This window comes from Chiroxiphia lanceolata, chromosome 8 (assembly GCF_009829145.1).
Source record: "Chiroxiphia lanceolata isolate bChiLan1 chromosome 8, bChiLan1.pri, whole genome shotgun sequence".
Classification (NCBI taxonomy): Eukaryota; Metazoa; Chordata; class Aves; order Passeriformes; family Pipridae; genus Chiroxiphia; species Chiroxiphia lanceolata.
Window position 1 is genome coordinate 298,451 of NC_045644.1, and position 16,424 is coordinate 314,874.

General features: G+C 47.5%; 1 protein-coding gene across 1 annotated transcript; it reads right to left on the reverse strand.

Annotated features, from left to right (window-relative positions):
* Window positions 1-2,776: 2,776 nt before the first annotated feature.
* Window positions 2,777-7,701, reverse strand: VAX1 (ventral anterior homeobox 1). Its single transcript, XM_032694966.1, has 3 exons — window positions 6,970-7,701; window positions 5,017-5,204; window positions 2,777-3,429 (listed from the first exon to the last, which is right to left on the reverse strand). The coding sequence occupies exons 1-3, from the start codon at window positions 7,205-7,207 to the stop codon at window positions 2,893-2,895; spliced, it is 963 nt and encodes a 320-aa protein (XP_032550857.1). The 5' UTR covers window positions 7,208-7,701; the 3' UTR covers window positions 2,777-2,892.
* Window positions 7,702-16,424: the final 8,723 nt, after the last annotated feature.

Sequence of the window (16,424 nt, forward strand, 5' to 3'; positions counted from 1 at the left end):
GGGAGACCAGGGAAAGTTTGAGTGGTGGCAATTGCCTCCCTGGTAAAGGCAGCCCAGGCCAGGGCTGCTGTCTCTGTCCAGGGCTGTGGATGATGCTGTGCAGTCCATGCAGGCAAGGCAGAAACTGAGAGCTCCCCTATCCCTCAGGGTCTCCCTGGCAGATCTGTTTTGTCACATTCAGCTCTTTTGCTTTTAACAACACTTTTCCCTCCACTCCCCTTGAAGTTTTCCCAACTTGACCAGCATTTTCGATGTCACTTCTTCAAATGTCACCTGCGATCCTGTCCTTCACTCAGGTTGCCCTTCATCAGATAATTTTTACACACTTTATAAAAAAAAGCAGCAAGCAAACCAGCGCCACCACCACATCCTTCCCTCTTAATCTGGAGCAGTGCATCTGCCCTGGCTGGGATGGGCTCATGGCAAAGCCCACTGGAGGGGTGAAGCCGTGCGAAGAGCAGGTGCCACGGTGCTGGAGGTGGCTTGGCCTGGGGAGCCGGGGCACTGAGGGAGCTCCTGGGAACCGTGGGGTCTGCCCTGCACTGGCTGCCCAGCAAAGGGTGCTCGGGGCTGGGCTGCCAAACAGGATGGAAACAAGAGCTGTTTAGCAAATACTTACAAATATCTATATTTATGCACACAACCATATGTATTTTTTCCATACCTCTGTGCATGTGTATTTATATGCGCTTGTAGGGATATATGTGGACACACGTATGTGCACCCCTAAGTGCCTGCCAGGCCTGGCAACCGCCACAGGCAGAAGAGATGTGGAGGTGAGCGGGTCCCTGTGCAGGGTGGCAGAGCCGGTGGTGGCACCTGGCACACTGGGCACCAGGATCGCCTCCCTGCAGGGCAACGGCACCGCTCCAACACGGGCACAGACACGGCCACGGGCGTGGGATCGGGTCCGCGGGACCGGGGAGCGCTAAGAGGGCTGGGATGGAACCGGGGAGGGGAGTGGGAATGCCCCAGGCTGCCCCAGGAGGAAGAGATCACCCTCTACCAAGTGGACCTCACAGATCTCCGCTCAAAATGAAAAAATAAAAGAAAAAAAAAAAAAAAGAAAAAAATCGAGAGGGTTATGTAGGGACGGGGGGGGGGGTGTGTTGTTGGTTTGTTGTTTGTTTGTTTGTTTGTTTGGGTTTTTTTGGGTTTTTTGTTGGTTTGTTTCTTTTTTGCAGTGCACATATTAAATGAAGGCAATTTGGGTGCCATGAATATAAGACGAAAATACACCTAATTCTGTCATCATATAGATATAATATATTTCACTCTCACCACATAAATACAAAACATCCAAATATCCAAAACATTCAGAACAAAAGTTAGTAGCAAGGGCTCAGCGCTCGATTCATTCATTATTTTTTCGACTAGTTGCCTAGAAACTTCAGACGTAAATAATTTACAATAAAATTACTATTTTCTTTCCATCCAGCTCCTTCTGTCCAGTTCTGGTCTATAGTTAATTCTATATTCTACAGCAACCATTCCACTTTTCATATTTTTTTTTCTTTTTTTGGTTACAGTTTGGTGGCACGTATTTATACAGTTTGTAAACGCCATGGGTTAAAGTTCAAAGAAAGAAAAGAAACGTAAAACTGAAGTAAATAATTTTTTCCCCAAAGAACTAGCTAAGTACAGCATCCCTTTTCCGGCAAATTCAAGTACCAAAATTGAACAGGAAATATTCGATCCGGAATACTAGAAGGTGAAATACATATGTTCGTGGAGAAAATAGCAATAGGAATTATGAAGGAAAAAAAAAGGTTGTTACATAGATGTGTTTTAAAGTACAAAAATAACAATAAAAGTTACGCTTTTTATATTTCATGTTCGTTTCAAATGAAGTGTGAGCAATACACGAGAGGGTTATTTTAGGAGCAGGGAAGGCTACAGGGGTTTTTGTGTTTAGATGCACATTGAAATTATTCGGAAAAATCAAACAGAGCAATAAAAATAAGAATTACCATCGCAACACATCTAGATACAAATAGAGTTGCGAGTTCCATGATTTATCTGCAGACTTGTTTTTGCAGATAAGGTCCGCGGGACTGGCCCGTGGGAATTCAAAGGGAAAAAAAAGGAAAAAAAAAGGGGGGGGGGAAGGGGCAGTTGTGTTATCTCGAAGGAAGAGACAATTTTATTCAAAATTTCTGCAGCCACTGGTTTCTGTCTCCCCGGTTCGTGACTGTATTTTTCAGTCCATTCCGGCCCTTCCCACGTTCAAGATTTACCGTGAAAAACAAAAATTGCTGGAGGTTTTCCTGGCTGGTGTTAAGGGCTCGGTCGGCAGCCGGGGACTGTAGTGCAGCGAGCGTGGGGGTAAACGAGGGCCGCAGGTGGGGCCCCAAAACCTTTGTGCTTAGAAATCACTGAGTCTGGGAGACACAACAACAATTAAAAAAACCCAAAACCGAACAGAAAAACCCCAACGACCCCCCCTCAAAAAAACCCAAAAGCAAAAAACCGAAAACGGGCATCACCTGGCAGCTCCATCCTCCTCTCTCCGAAATCCTGCTCCCTCGCTAAAGCGAGCGAAGGGAGCGCGGCCGCTCTCCCTCTGCGGCCCTTCCCCAGACGAACGAGCGGGCCGACACCCCTCTCCCGTACGGACAGACGGACAGATGGGCTCCGGGGCAGGGGGGGCGCGGGGGCCGCCCCGCTCCCGCCGGGCCCCGGGGAGGCTTCCAAAGCCTCTCGCCCCGTTCCCGTTCCCGTTCCCGGCCCGCGGGCTCCGGGCCCCGCTCCGCCCCGGCCCGCGCAGGATCGCGCCGCGGGGCTCGGGGGCGGCGGGGAGCGCGGGGGGGCGGCTGCCGGCCGCCCGTCCCATAAATACCGCCACAAATAGAGACTATAAATATAAATAGGGGGGGGAGAAGGTACTTAGAGTCAGTCCAGTGCTTTTTTCTCAGCGCTCTCTTTATTGTTGGTCCGGGAGTAGGGCTCGAAGGCGGACGAACTCAGGTAGCGAGCCGACAGTTCCTGCAAGTTGCCCGCCAGCGAGCCGGCCACGGCCAGGGGCGCGGAGGAGAGGCGGCCGGCCACCGAGCCCAGCAGCGCGGGCACCGGCAGCCCGAACAGCCCGTGCCCCGCCGCGGCCGCCCCGTGCAGCGCGGCGGGCGGGGGCGGCCCGGGCGCTCCGGTGGCCGCGGGGGGATGCGGGGATCCCCCGCCGCCCGGAGCCGCCGCCGAGGAGCCGCTGCCCGCCGCGGCCAGGCCGGGCCCGCGCAGCGCAGAGCCCAGCGCGCCGCTGGCACAGGGCGGCAGGAGCCCGGGCAGCCCCGGCGGCGACAGCAGCCGGCCTTGCTCCAGCAGCCGCAGGACGCTGCAGGTGGCGGCGGTCTCGGACACCACCGACCGCAGCTCGGAGTCCTTGCCCTGGTCCTTCTTCTGCTTGGTGCGCCGGTTCTGGAACCAGACCTTGACCTGCGGCCGGGGAGAGAGGCAGGGTCAGCGGGGCGGCGGGCACCGCGCCCCCCGCCAGGTGCCCCGGGACCCCGGCGCGGCTCCGCGGGGCGCGGGGGGGATGCGGGGGAGGGAGGGCGGGAGGGCCGACAGACACTTGGGAACGGGGAGCGCTTCCAAAACGCACAAAGCGACACGCACAGAACCCCCATGGCCTGCCTGTGCCAGGTTTCGGAGTGCCCCGAGGCGGGCCGAGGGGGATGCGGGAGCCCTTAGCTCTGCATCTGTAACCGGACCTCTCTCACTTTATCCTATTTTAGCTGTCGGTCAGTAGTTCTCTGAGAGCCGTATTCAGACCTTTCCCCAGGGCTTTATTTTAAGCCGGCTCAACCAGTGCCCTGGGCACACCGCGGCCCCTCACCCTGCTCGCAGGGTCCCTGCACGCTGCCCCCGCGCTGCTGCCCGCTCAGCTCTGGCTCTCCCTTTCACGGGGGTAACAGCAGCAACGCGCTTCTTCCCTCGTATCCCAACCTGGACACTCTCTCTTCACCTTCCAACCCATTTTAAATAATATTAAACTTAAAAAGAAATCCTAGAAGTCACTCAAAAAAAAACAAACCAAAAGCAAAACACAACAAAAACCACCCGTAGTAGGTTTTGTAACCTACGAGCTATTGAACTTGTCATTCCTACCCATCAAGGAAAGAAAAAAGCTAATTAACGTGTCAGGGGAATTTATTGTTATATGATGTTTTGAGGAAATATGAAACCGGCTTTCAGAAGTTTGGACTTTTTAGATGCTTCCCAGTGCTCTCGCATAATTTTAACCCGCGTGGCCGCCCCCGGCCTTTTTGCCCTGGAGGTTGGAGGGGTGGTTCTGGCCCTCGGACATACAAGGAACTCAAAATACGGCCCAAACTTCAGCCCTGTCCCCGGATCTCTCGTACCCAGGAAAGCTCAGCCCGAACGTCTCTAACCCTGCAGCCCCGAGAGAAGGAGCCCGCCTGCCCCTCCGGGTTTGAGCGGCTGTACCCCTCTCGACCTCTGCTCCCTTCCCCCTGGCCGCAGCAGCGCATCTCCGCGCCCGGGGGCGGCCGGCCCCGCGCAGCCGGGGGGACACCGAGCCCCGGAGGACACCGAGCCCCGCGGGGTTGGGACGGGTCGGAGGTGCGGGGGAGCCGCGTCCGGCCCGGGAGGGGTTTGGTTTCGTGGCTCAGATCCCTCGAGCCGCGCCGCCTCGCCCACGGGGAGAGCCCCCGGGGGGCTGTGTGCGGGGATACGGGGACCCCCTTTGCCAGCGGCTGCCCTTCCCCAGCCTCACAGAGTTGTACGTCCCTCGCCTCAGCCACGAACCCCCCCGGCTCCTTCTCGCCGGGGAACTGCGGCCCTCCCCCCGCCACCGGACACGCGTGGGCACCTCTGGGGAAGCTTCGCCTCTCCACGGCCCCGCGGCCCTGCCCGACAGCCCCGGGGGCTGTGCCGCGGGGTCGGCCTGTCCTTGGGGCGCGCAGGGCCGGGGGGATGCCCGGGCCGGGAGGGGGGTACCGCGGCGGAGGGCAGGGCAGGGCAGGACAAGGCAGCGGGGGCTCCCCGTCCCTCTGGGGTTACCTGAGTCTCAGAGAGATTGAGCTGGCGGGCGAGCTCGGTGCGCTCCCGCCCCACGACGTACTGGCAGCGCTGAAACTCCATCTCCAGGCGGTAGAGTTGCTCGGCCGTGAAGGAGGTGCGGGTCCGCTTGGGACGGTCCAGGTCAAGCCCCTTAGGCAGAATAATCTCTCGGATTGAACCTTTGGCATCTGGCAAAGAAAGGCGCACTCAGCTTCATACCCAGGCAACCCTCGTCTCCTTTTTTTTTTTTAATTTTTCCAACGGAAAGAGCCGTCCCCATCGCCTTCAAGACCGAGACTCTAGTCGGGATGGAACAGGATCCCTGTGACTGTGGCACTGCACCTGGCCGTTACACCCAAGGAAGGAAAAAACCCCACTACCCACAACAGAGAAGGAAGGAAGGGGTGATGGGGGCCTAGGGCTTTATAATTAATCCCCTCAGCCCATTTAAAAATTAGTTTGAATATATTGCTATCACAGTACGACACTGCGGCGTCACCCACGGCCCTTCTGGGAAGCTGGGGAGAGAAAGATCCTCCAGGCCATGCTTTGTGCCTGGAGTGCAGGGCTACTCTTTGTTCCCCTTGGGCTCCGGGTTAGGACTTGCTGGCAGCCACCACGCGCACCTCGACGCCTCCAAAAATATAAAACCATCTTTTTTTTTTTTTAAATATATATATATATATAAAACAAGTTTCCTGTGCGGGGAAAAAAAAAAAAAAAAAAAAAGAAAGAATGAAAAACAGGCAGAAGCTTTCTGGGCAGAGGCAGCGCTGCCCTGAGCTGGCTGCCTGCCACCGCGAATGTGGGGACACCTCCAGCCCACCTTGCACTGCTGCCCACACCGCTTTGGGGTTTTGGCAAAGAGGAGAAGCAAGGGGGCGAAAAAAAAAAAAGAAACCAAGGCACCAACCAGCCGCAGAAACCTCAGTTTTCTGGTAGCCTCAACTGAAGGAAAGCGGGACAAATCTTATTAACACGACTGTCAAGCTAGAGCCAGATTCAGGTTACCTTAAAGCCTTCCCAACTTTACTTGCCTTAATTTTACCTCCTCGGTACGTTTTAAATCAGAGACAATCACATCATTTTAATCTGACCCCTCTCTGGGTCAGCCAGTGGCGCAAGGATTAAATCTGGCTTCCAAGGCCTGCTTCCCACCGATTTTGTTCCAACTCTTTTCTCTCCCTCCTCCCCCAAAACACACCTTAATAAAACTGAAATTTCTTCAGGTAAATTAATTATTTTTATTTTTTTTTTTTTTTGGAGGGGGTACGAATAGGGTGATTTAATTATTTAAGCCAGGAGGAGGGACGAAGGTTGTGAAAGAATTTGACATATAACTATTAAAAAGTAGTATTTAAACAGCCCTTCGTCCATTCGTTTTAAAGGCTGATGGTTTTAAAAAGAGCCCTTTCCTCTGGGCGCGGAGAGAGAGGGGGTACAGCGGCAAGCCCCTGCCCTCCGAGAGGGCCTTGCTGCCAGCAGCCCCGCGCAATCCTCCGCGGCGGGCGGGATGCGCGGGATGCGCGGGATGCGCGGGCGCGGAAGGAGCGCCCTGCCCGCGGGGCAGAGCCGCGGCCCCCCGAGGGAACGCTGTCCCCGGGGGCTCCCCGCGGGGACCGGCACCCCAGGAAGGCTGGAAAGCAGGAAAGGAAAAATACCCCAACAGACAACCAACAATAAGGGGGGCTGGCCCGCGGCGGGGCAGCGCCGGGCAGGAACCGGCGCGGCTTAACTTTTCCCCGAGGCGCGGCGGAAATTCGGGCGATAAAGCCGCCGGGAGCGGGGCTGCGGGCACAGCCCGCCCGGGCAGCCGGGGCTCTCCCCCGCAGCCCTGGGGAAGGGCTTTCAACCCAGGGCCGGACCAAAGGCAGAGCAACAAAACAAACCCATCTCCCGGGCGTGAGCACGGCTCACCTTCCCCCACCCTCGCCAAACACCTCAAACTCATACCTCTAACTAGGATCCTCCTGCAATAGTCCGGATCAGCCGAACTAGATTTACTTTTATTACAACCTTCCGTAGCTGCAGAGGCAGAAAAAGTCCCTTGCTGATCCTTCAAAAAAGAAGTAGAAATATTTCCTTCAGACCCTTTGCTTTCCTTGCCCTCTTTATGTCCGTTCTTCGAGACTCGGTTAGCTTCAGTCTCTGAACTGCATCTAACGTCCATTTTGTCTTGTTTCCCAAACATGTAGTGCAATAAAAACAAAACAAAAAAAAAACCAACAACGATAACGAAAAAATTACAGAAGAGTAGAAGAAGAAGAAGACGAAGTCTATGCTGGATATTGCACGGCTTAGGGTCAGATCGGTGGGGATCTGTAAAGCACCTTGAGTAAGGAAGATCGGTTTTTATCCCACTGGAAAAGCAGCGGCTTCCTCAGTCCCAGCGTCCTAATGTGACTGTCCGGCTTCCCAGAGCGCCCAGTGATCAGGTACTCAACAGTACAACTCTAAAATGATTTAATGTCTGCCTTATTACAGAGACATGTAGTTGTTAGACACACAGAGGGACGCGCACTCGCTGTTTCAATTGATTACGGGTAATTTTGCAGCCTCCACATTTAGGTTACCTCATGAATACACTAAATTGTTTGGATAATATATCAGATCGTAATGGATGGTTTGTGTGCTTGTCCCCAATCAAGTAGAGTTTAGCCAGTGAATAAACTGAAATGATTGGTCTTGCTTTCAGGAAACACACAATCAAAAGACTGAGACTTCCAGAAAAAAAAAAAAAAAAAAAAAAAAAAAAAAGGAGAGAGGAAAAAAAGGGTGGGGGAGAGGGAAAAAAAAAAAAAACTTTTGACAAGATTCACCCTGAATTGTTAGCACCATTAGCAGCCATTATTAACTTTCTTCAGTATGCCTTTGACCTCCCGATTATACAGTGGCTTTCTCCAAAGCACGCCAAATAAATCTGAATAAAGCTGCTAGGAAGGGCTGGAAAAATGCAGTTGCAGGGGGGTGAAGAAAAAGAAAAAAAAAAAAAAAGGTCCCCTGAATTCCAAACAAACAAACAGGTCCCCAGCACGCACACACACAAAAAGTTCTTCCTTCAAGCAGATCTCTCCAAGGAAGCAGGTTATCTTGGCCAGCAGAAATCCTCGTTATCACATCTCCCCACAGACAGCCATCTTAAACTCCTACCTCTCCTTATTTCAGTCCCGATACTTGCTTTTTGTGCTTCTCCCTCTGTGTGTGTGTGTATGTGTGCGTGCATGTGTGTCTGCTAATTCTGCACCTTCGCAAACACTGAACCTATTCGCAGAGCCTGCTCATTGAAAAAAAAAAAAAGAGCCAGCTTTGTGTGCAGTGGATCCAGGAGGGGGGGAGAAAGGGAGAGGGGGAGAAAGAGGGAGAGAGAGAGGGAGGGAAGGAAGGAGGGAGAGAGAGAGAGAGATAGCCCGTGAAAAATCTCAACTGCGTGATCCACTAAAGGAGAAAAAAGTTTTACTCTAGCTATTCCATTGTCTCTGCCACAATATCTCTGAGAACCGCAACAGCCAGTAATCCAATAAGACCATTGATTAGGCTACAATGATTCAATTCAAGCAAATGGCCTTGTGCAAAGAGCATGCTCCAGTCCTCCTTGTCACCTTGCAGGGCAGAAGCCCTCTTCATGCTGCTCTCCTTATTCATTCCTTTATGGGAAATGTAGAGCAAAAGGAGTGAAAGATGGCAATTATCTAATTGGACTATTAACAAACAATTCTCTGAGTGTGGCTGTCTGGCAGTGGTTCTTGGGTGAGGTGAAAGGCCACATGTTGCACTGGCCCCATTCACAAAGAGTTTAGGGGCCTGAGAGGGAGAGAAAGAATTTTCCCTGAGAATTTTTCACACAAATGGCGGTGTATCCATCGGCCCTGCCGTTCCCTGCCTCGTCCTCCTGGCCTGCCTGGGCCACTGCCTGGGAATGTCACCCACCTGAAGTGGGCAGGGGCACCCTGTGTTTTACTGCAGATGGAACCAGTGGGTGGGAGAAGCACACAGCACCCTTGCCAGGGCTGCTCAGCCCCATGGGCCTCATCCTGCTTCAGCTGGAGCAATAAAACCAGCCTCACCCCATGGGAACCAGTCTTTGTCCAAGGCTGGGTAATGGAGTGAAGGATCCAGTGCTGGGGCTTAATCAGCATAAACAGGAAACTCAGGGGAGGCAAGAAAAGAAAAGGGGAGAAAAGGAAAGGAAAGGAAAGGAAAGGAAAGGAAAGGAAAGGAAAGGAAAGGAAAGGAAAGGAAAGGAAAGGAAAGGAAAGGAAAGGAAAGGAAAGGAAAGGAAAGGAAAGGAAAGGAAAGGAAAGGAAAGGAAAGGAAAGGAAAGGAAAGGAAAAAGGAAAGGAAAAAGAAGACTGAAGTTCATAGGTACATTTCAATGAATTTTCTTTAGTGAAAATCTTAAATCTTGGCCATTTTTCCACAAATCACAACATCATTTATTTATATTACTGTTGTCTGGAAAGTCAAATTGAGACAGATGAGGTGCCCCGAAGATTTTCCTCAAGCCCTACCATTTCAACTATATTTCTACGTACAAGTGGACATGGAATGTGCTTGTTATGGACTGGGTTTTATTTTTCCTTACAACCAGTGCATCTCAGTGGTCTGTTGTCATTAGTTACTACTTGTATGGCAGTCACACCCAGGGGCCCCAAATAAGTCACAGCTCTATTGTGCAAGGCTTCATGCAGATATAGAGAGAGGATGGAGTGAGTTCACTTCCTCCATGGATTTGCAGTGCTGTGCAAAGGCCTGTTGAGTGAAGGGATGCTCAGGAAACAGTACATTTAAGTGAGATTCAATCCTTTGAGGGGAGATGCAACAAGTGGATGCTGATCAGTGAGAATATTTTTCATGTGGCTGAAGCATAGGCTGTGCTTAGCAGGTAAGCTTTGTTGTGTGATACAGACAAACACATCCATGGGTATGTATGCATAGGCAAAGTAGTATCAAGAGTCCTAGCTGGACATGTTTGTTTAATGCTAAATAAAACAAAGTTCTGTTTCGAACATTTTTACATAACAGATTTTATTTCAGACAGAATAGGCATGGTGATTCTCATAAAAGGTCTACTGTGAAATACAGAGAGCCATTATAATTATATTTGCATAGGTGTGTGGGAGTATGTATGACATTTCCCCCCATGTTTTTCATTATGTTAATGTCTAGGCATAGGCCATAAAATAAACATGGAGCTATTGAACTCAATTACACTGGTTGAAGCAGAATATCTGGAGATTAAATATTGCATTTGTGTGATAAGCTGGCTTTTTTTTTTTTTTTTTTAACAAGCACCTGATCCAAAGCTCAGTAAAGACCAGGGGAATTTTGTTCTACTTGTGTAATATCTTAATAAATACATTGCAAGCCTCTTTTTGTTCATGGAAGTCAGTGGTATAAATAGGTTTTTCCCTGTTGAACCAGTTAAGTTTGCTTTCACACATTATGAACACAGTACTGTTGAAGATCTGGAAATTCAAATAATGAGCCTAATCCAGCAGCAAACCTGTAGTGAGCAGACAAGCCTATCCACACACAGCTCAGTTACTTTTTTTGTGCTCTGCTCATCTGCAACAAATAGCAATGCCCAGAAGAGCATTGGGAAATTCAAAATTTTACCATTTATAAACATTTTCATTAGTCTAGCAGTCACTAAACTTCCTTTCACCTGTTGTAATCAATTCCCCCCCCCTTAATACGGTTAAAATAAAGCATTATTGAATGTTATGATCTTTCAGGACATAATATGTCCCCTTCTTACTGTCATAACTCCAGGGATCTCTGTAGCTTCAGCATGCTTACATCTACACTTGTGTGTCACTGGATAAGCAGATTAGGGGTTACTTCCTTTCCCTTTAAATAATGCTTAAAATGACTTAGCACACTATAGAGGTACTCCCTGGCTCTACTTTGCTTTGTAGGCCTTGTCACTTTTCAAATACTGTTTTATGAGTTTGAATTAGCATGCATAGGACTGAAAAAATCTATTTCTCATTGACTGCCACTATTTATATTGTTTTTATCTCTATTTGATCTCTAAGGAAAGATATGCATTATTGCTATGACTTCCTATACTCTTCTTTGTTGCTCAAACAGTTCTGTCTTCAATTATCCTTAAGGCTTACATGCCAGGCTGGTTATCACAGTCTGAGCATGGTGCTGAAGTGCTATTGGGCTTCAGTGCATATGCTTGAAGTTAAAAGATTCATCAGAAGGTTTCTGTGTTTAATTTAGTATACGACATGGATTCCTATCCAAATATGATTCCTCATTAGTACAAGCTTTTGTTCACTTGGAGAGCTGGTTCTTGCCCTCCTTTGCTATCCCTGCATTGCAGAGTTATCCTAATAGACTTTGTCTTTGGGGGGTGTTTACAAGTCTTAGCTGAAGGTGAAAACAGAGCCAGCCCAACACTCACAGACAGAGAGGTTCATCTAAATATCTCACAACCTGCTCTGCTGTTGTGTCAGGCACCCACTGCTGCCCAGCCAGGGCAGATGCAGGAAGAGGAGTAAAGGTTTCCACAGCACTCTCCTGGTCCCGAGCTAAAATGGCATGGTTCAGAGATGTTCTGAATCAAAGATCTACCTCAGTGTTTGATAGCCCTAAGTAGATTTTTCTTCCATTAATTTACCTGATTATTTTGATTCAGATTATAAATTTACAGATGCATTTGGCAGGTAGCTGCTAGGCATTTTTTAGATACTAGTTTAGCACAGGGGATACGAACTGGTACCTTGGGGCTGACTATCTTCCTGGTTATTTCCAATTAACGGGAAATATGGTAGTAACTCATCATGATAATGTGGTAATGTCAACGAGTTGCTACAAAGAGATCCTACCAAACATACAGCACCCTTGGTCATTGTTAAAGGCAAATGAAGGAGAAAGAGAAAAACCTCATTATTATGTGACAAATGCTACGTTTCTCTTGGATAGGATGTTTCTGTGCAGCGTGAGTGACACTCCGTGAGTGGAGAAGAACATTATCTTCATCAAGATAGGAAGTTTACCAGAATGTTCTTCTTTTGCCAAGTCTCAGTGATGTGTTAATCAACAGGAACATCAAGCACCTTCTTGAAACAAAGTGCACAGCATAACTAACAACTGTGCTGCTCTTGCAGTTACTCACTGCCAGGGAGGAAAGTGCCATACAACTGAAGATGAACTCTGGGCATTTCAGCATATACATAATGCTGTGTATTTGGGGGACATTCAGGAGGCACATGCTAAGCCCTTGATTGAAGATGGTGATCTGTTCTAGTGAGAATTGGCTTCAACTCCTGCAAGTGAGCCTAGAAAATGGGACTCTTCCCACACAGATGAGCAGTATCCTTCAAGACAGGACCATGCCTTTATCTGGAAGCTTTACACTATCTTTGAAGGAAAGAATTGAAGTCTTTGACCCAGTTCAGCTTTCTGGGTGAAGTGGAAGACACGGTTGTCATGTTTGTGATAATCTACACGGTTAGAAACAGCTCTAATTCCACTTTTCCTGGACTTTCTGAGGACTGATGCTCAGGTACATTTGTGTTGTTTAGTTGCATGTGGGTCCTTCGGTTATCATATAAGACGTACAAGGTGTATTTGATGTGAAATCTAATACGTACAATAGCAAAACAAAGACAATTTCTCTCTGTTTTACAAGTGGGCAACAATACCATACATTGATATAAAGTATGGATGTAGCTCTGTTTCCGAATAGGCTTCATCAGCTCTTATGCAAGTGTTGTGTTCTTCGTGCCAGTGCCCTTTACATTCCTTCCATTTTGCAAGACAATGGTCCAAAATAAATGAGCACATCCAGAGATCTATTTAAAATAAAGTATCAGTTGAGGATGACAAATGTTAATCCTTGTAGCTCTTACATTCCCCTGCTTTACTATGCTCCTGATCATCAGCCTGGTGCAGAATCCTGAACTAGCTGCTTCTTAATTTTCCTGCATACTTTGCCAGTAATTGCAGTATTGTCTCTTCCAGATACTAAACCAAGCATATTGGCAGGACTCAGCAGTGCTGTTCTGGAGGCCAGTAATAATGAGCATGGGTATCACACATGTATCATGATTAATCATGTTGTGGTCATTATGAGATGCCCCTCACAGTTATCAATCTGGACAGTAGATTAATACAAAGCTTCATTGCCTGTATCATGCCCATGGCATATGCAAGCCATCTGAACAATGCTGAGACATGATTCTTTTCCTGGGGAAAAAACTGTGAGTTAAGAGAAAATGCTGTTTGTTCTCTGACAGCAGACTGAGAGCCTTTGGTTTCAGTCTAAGCCATGTCACTGGCTCCCTCTGTCATCATCAGTACCTGAACACTCAAACTCCCTCTGCCTTCGTTTCACCCAATCCTGAGAGGAGGGTGAGCTTTACCAACTTGCTTTGAGCACTCATGAGTATTTGCCACCTCAAAAACTGTTATCCCCTGAGCCTTTACTATTGGTGCCAAAACTCTCACAACCATATTCTTCCACAGCCAATACAAGCAAGCTCGAAGACTTAAACGACAGAAGTTTGCAAAGGTGACATGTTCAGGGTAGTAGATATGAACTGTCCTCTTTTCAATACTTGGAGTTTTAACACTGAAGATCTTTGCATCAAAAGCAAAAAAAAAATCAAATTTTGGATTAATTAATTTCTTTGATTTTGAAAGCTCAAGTCAGATCAGATTGGACACAAAGCGTGTCTCAAATACTCATAATCATGGTTCCAAGGAGCCAAGGGAGGGCTGTAGAGGACAATCTTATTGACCTGAGTCTGTTCCTTAGGTACCATCTAGAAACTGGAATCATGTGAGTGACCAGAAATGGTCCCTTTACTCTGGAGTGAGATAAACTCTACCATCATCCCAAGGCTTGTATAGCCTGGTGTCCAGTAGACTTGGTGAAAGTCTTCTTGAAATGGTTAATTTTGATTTTTTTAATTGCTGTTTTTACCTTATCATGTGATTACCTTATTCTCCATGTGAAAATGGGAAATGTCAACAGATACAAACCACAGGAAAAATCAAATCTGTTCTGCAAAGGTTTGTCCACCTGGGTGCTTTGGTTACATCCGACAAATAAGAGCCTAAACAAGAAATTATTAAACTATAGGTCTTGAAATTTCACTCATAACATAAAGAGAAATGTGACCACATTTGCAGGAAATTTTTGGACTGAATATGTAGCTTGAATACTGGCAGGATTTTGTAACCTGAAATATGGCAGTATTTCAGGTGGACCCCCGAAATAATGATTCAATATACGTCCTAACACTTTGTCATGGAAAAGGATGGAAGAGGTTGGCAAAAAATCAGTGCATTTTGGTTTGTTAAAACCCATTGGAGATTGTGGGTAGATTTGGGGTGACTTCGCTTTGTGGTGAATACCTGATGGATTTAAACATACTGGGAGAGTGAGCATCACGATGGCAGACAGCTCAGAGCATGGCTAAATGAAAAGTAATGCAAATCATCAGTGATTAGCTGTATAGCTTGAATAACCTGAAAAACCCTGAATTTCCAGGAATCTCTCAGGAAAAAGAACTAGAAGTCATCAGTGTCTGATTTACCTCAATCAATAGCAGCAACTTAAAAACTAAAAATAAAAAGACAGAAGGATATTTTGTTTTATTAAATAAAGATAGAGTAGAATGCCAAAAAAAGTCAGGATAACACAGGATTATGCCATAAGCACACATTAAATCTGTGTTCATTCTTTTTATCCTCTTCTCCTATGGGGTATATAGTGGATTCAAAAAAATGTTCAAGAAATTAAAATAAAAAATAGTTACAGAGCTGCTAGGATTATTACATGAGAGATGGCAAAGTCTGAAATTATTTTGCTCTGAAGAAGGTAAAAATGGAGCTGATTGTGGAAGTTGAAATTCTCAAGCACTGAACATTGGACTTTCTTTTTATTTTGTCACATGAGAATAAGCATCAGGGTAAATTAAAAACCAGCAAATTTAGAATGAAAAGTAAATGCCCAGACACATGTCTCATCACCTGTGGGAGCTGCTGTTGCAGGAGGTTACTGAGGCAAATACCTTGGCCTGATTTTCAAGTGAATTGGACATTGTTAGGATTAACTCACTGCTCAAGGTTGAAAACAGTGCTCAGCCTGATTGAATCTTACACCCTGGGCTGGGCACTGCCCACACGGAGGAGTGATGGAGGACTGCATCAGTTTGGTGTTTAGTTTGTTCTTATTTGAAGTATCAGGAGTAGAATATTCTGTAATATATCAGAAAGACTGATGGCACTGGGTAGGAAAAACCAGAGTAGTACATTTGGGGTAGCAATTAAATTAATCCTTATTAATGTGTAACTTGTGCCTCTGGTGAGACAAAAAAGTTAGAGTGTGATTAGTGGAAGAGACAAGTAATGTGGCATAAGCACATCACAGGGGAGGTGGGAAAACATTCAGTGAAACCATTTTATCTCGTGTCCCTTCTGTGGGAAAGCACATTCCAGTAGGAAAGGCAAAGGTGTGAGGATCACTGCCTCCAAAATATGCCTCTACCAAGCAAATGGGCACTTCCCCACTGGTTTTGTGGAAAGTCAGGCCTTTGAAGGTAGGAAGGTGCAAGACACACCTGACCCACTGTGAGGAGACAAGCCATCCCCTGCAGGTGCATTCCCGGAGCGTGGAGCACAGCGAGGGACGCTCTGCAAAGCCACGCCTGCTCAAGTCTGGAGCACTGCTAAATGCTTTGGTACTGTGCTTTGTGGTTCAGCACAGCACAGGCAAGAACAAGGAGGAGAAAAGCAAACAGAAGAGATCTTTTTCACTGAGGCACTCCCACAGACTCCTCTGACAAGGGATCTGCAAAGTTTGGAAACCAAACTCCTTGGGCATCTCTATGGTGCGAGGCACATTCCCCCTCTGGGTGCAAAAGAAGCACAATTTATTATGTTGTCAAGTTCCCAGAAGGAAATAATCTATGTAAGAGAAGACAATTCCACCATCCCTGGAAGTGTTCAAAAAATGAGAGGATGTGGTCCTGAGGACGTGGTCTAAAGGTGACCATGGTGCTGACTTGATGGTTGGACTGGAAGCTCTTAAAGACCTTTTCCAACCTCAATGATTCTATGATTTTAAGATACCCTGGAGTCTGGATCTGTGCTGTCTGAAATCTAAGACTCACTTTTGTGTGAAAGAAGCTGTGCTGGGCACAGAGCAGTTGCACTGTCAGAAGGAAGTAGTTTGGCCAGAAACATGGCAATTTTTACCATATCCCTCAGTTGCCTATTAATGCATATAAAGGAGTTTAGATGTTGTTATAGTTTTGCTTATTCATTCAAATTACAGTGAGATGTAAATCTCAAATAATAATATGTTTCTAAAGACTGGGATATTCCTAGGGTACTGATTGTTTATTTTTATTGCTAGAATGTTTCTACCATCCAATAACACAAGT

Excerpts from the sequence above, each read along its gene's own strand:
- VAX1 (XM_032694966.1), bottom strand. The coding sequence starts at position 7,207 with ATGTTTGGGAAACAAGACAAAATGGACGTTAGATGCAGTTCAGAGACT. Across the intron at positions 5,205-6,969 it reads CAGGAGGATCCTAGTTAGAG|ATGCCAAAGGTTCAATCCGA; the intron begins GTATGAGTTTGA and ends TTTCTTTGCCAG. Across the intron at positions 3,430-5,016 it reads TCAATCTCTCTGAGACTCAG|GTCAAGGTCTGGTTCCAGAA; the intron begins GTAACCCCAGAG and ends CCCCGGCCGCAG.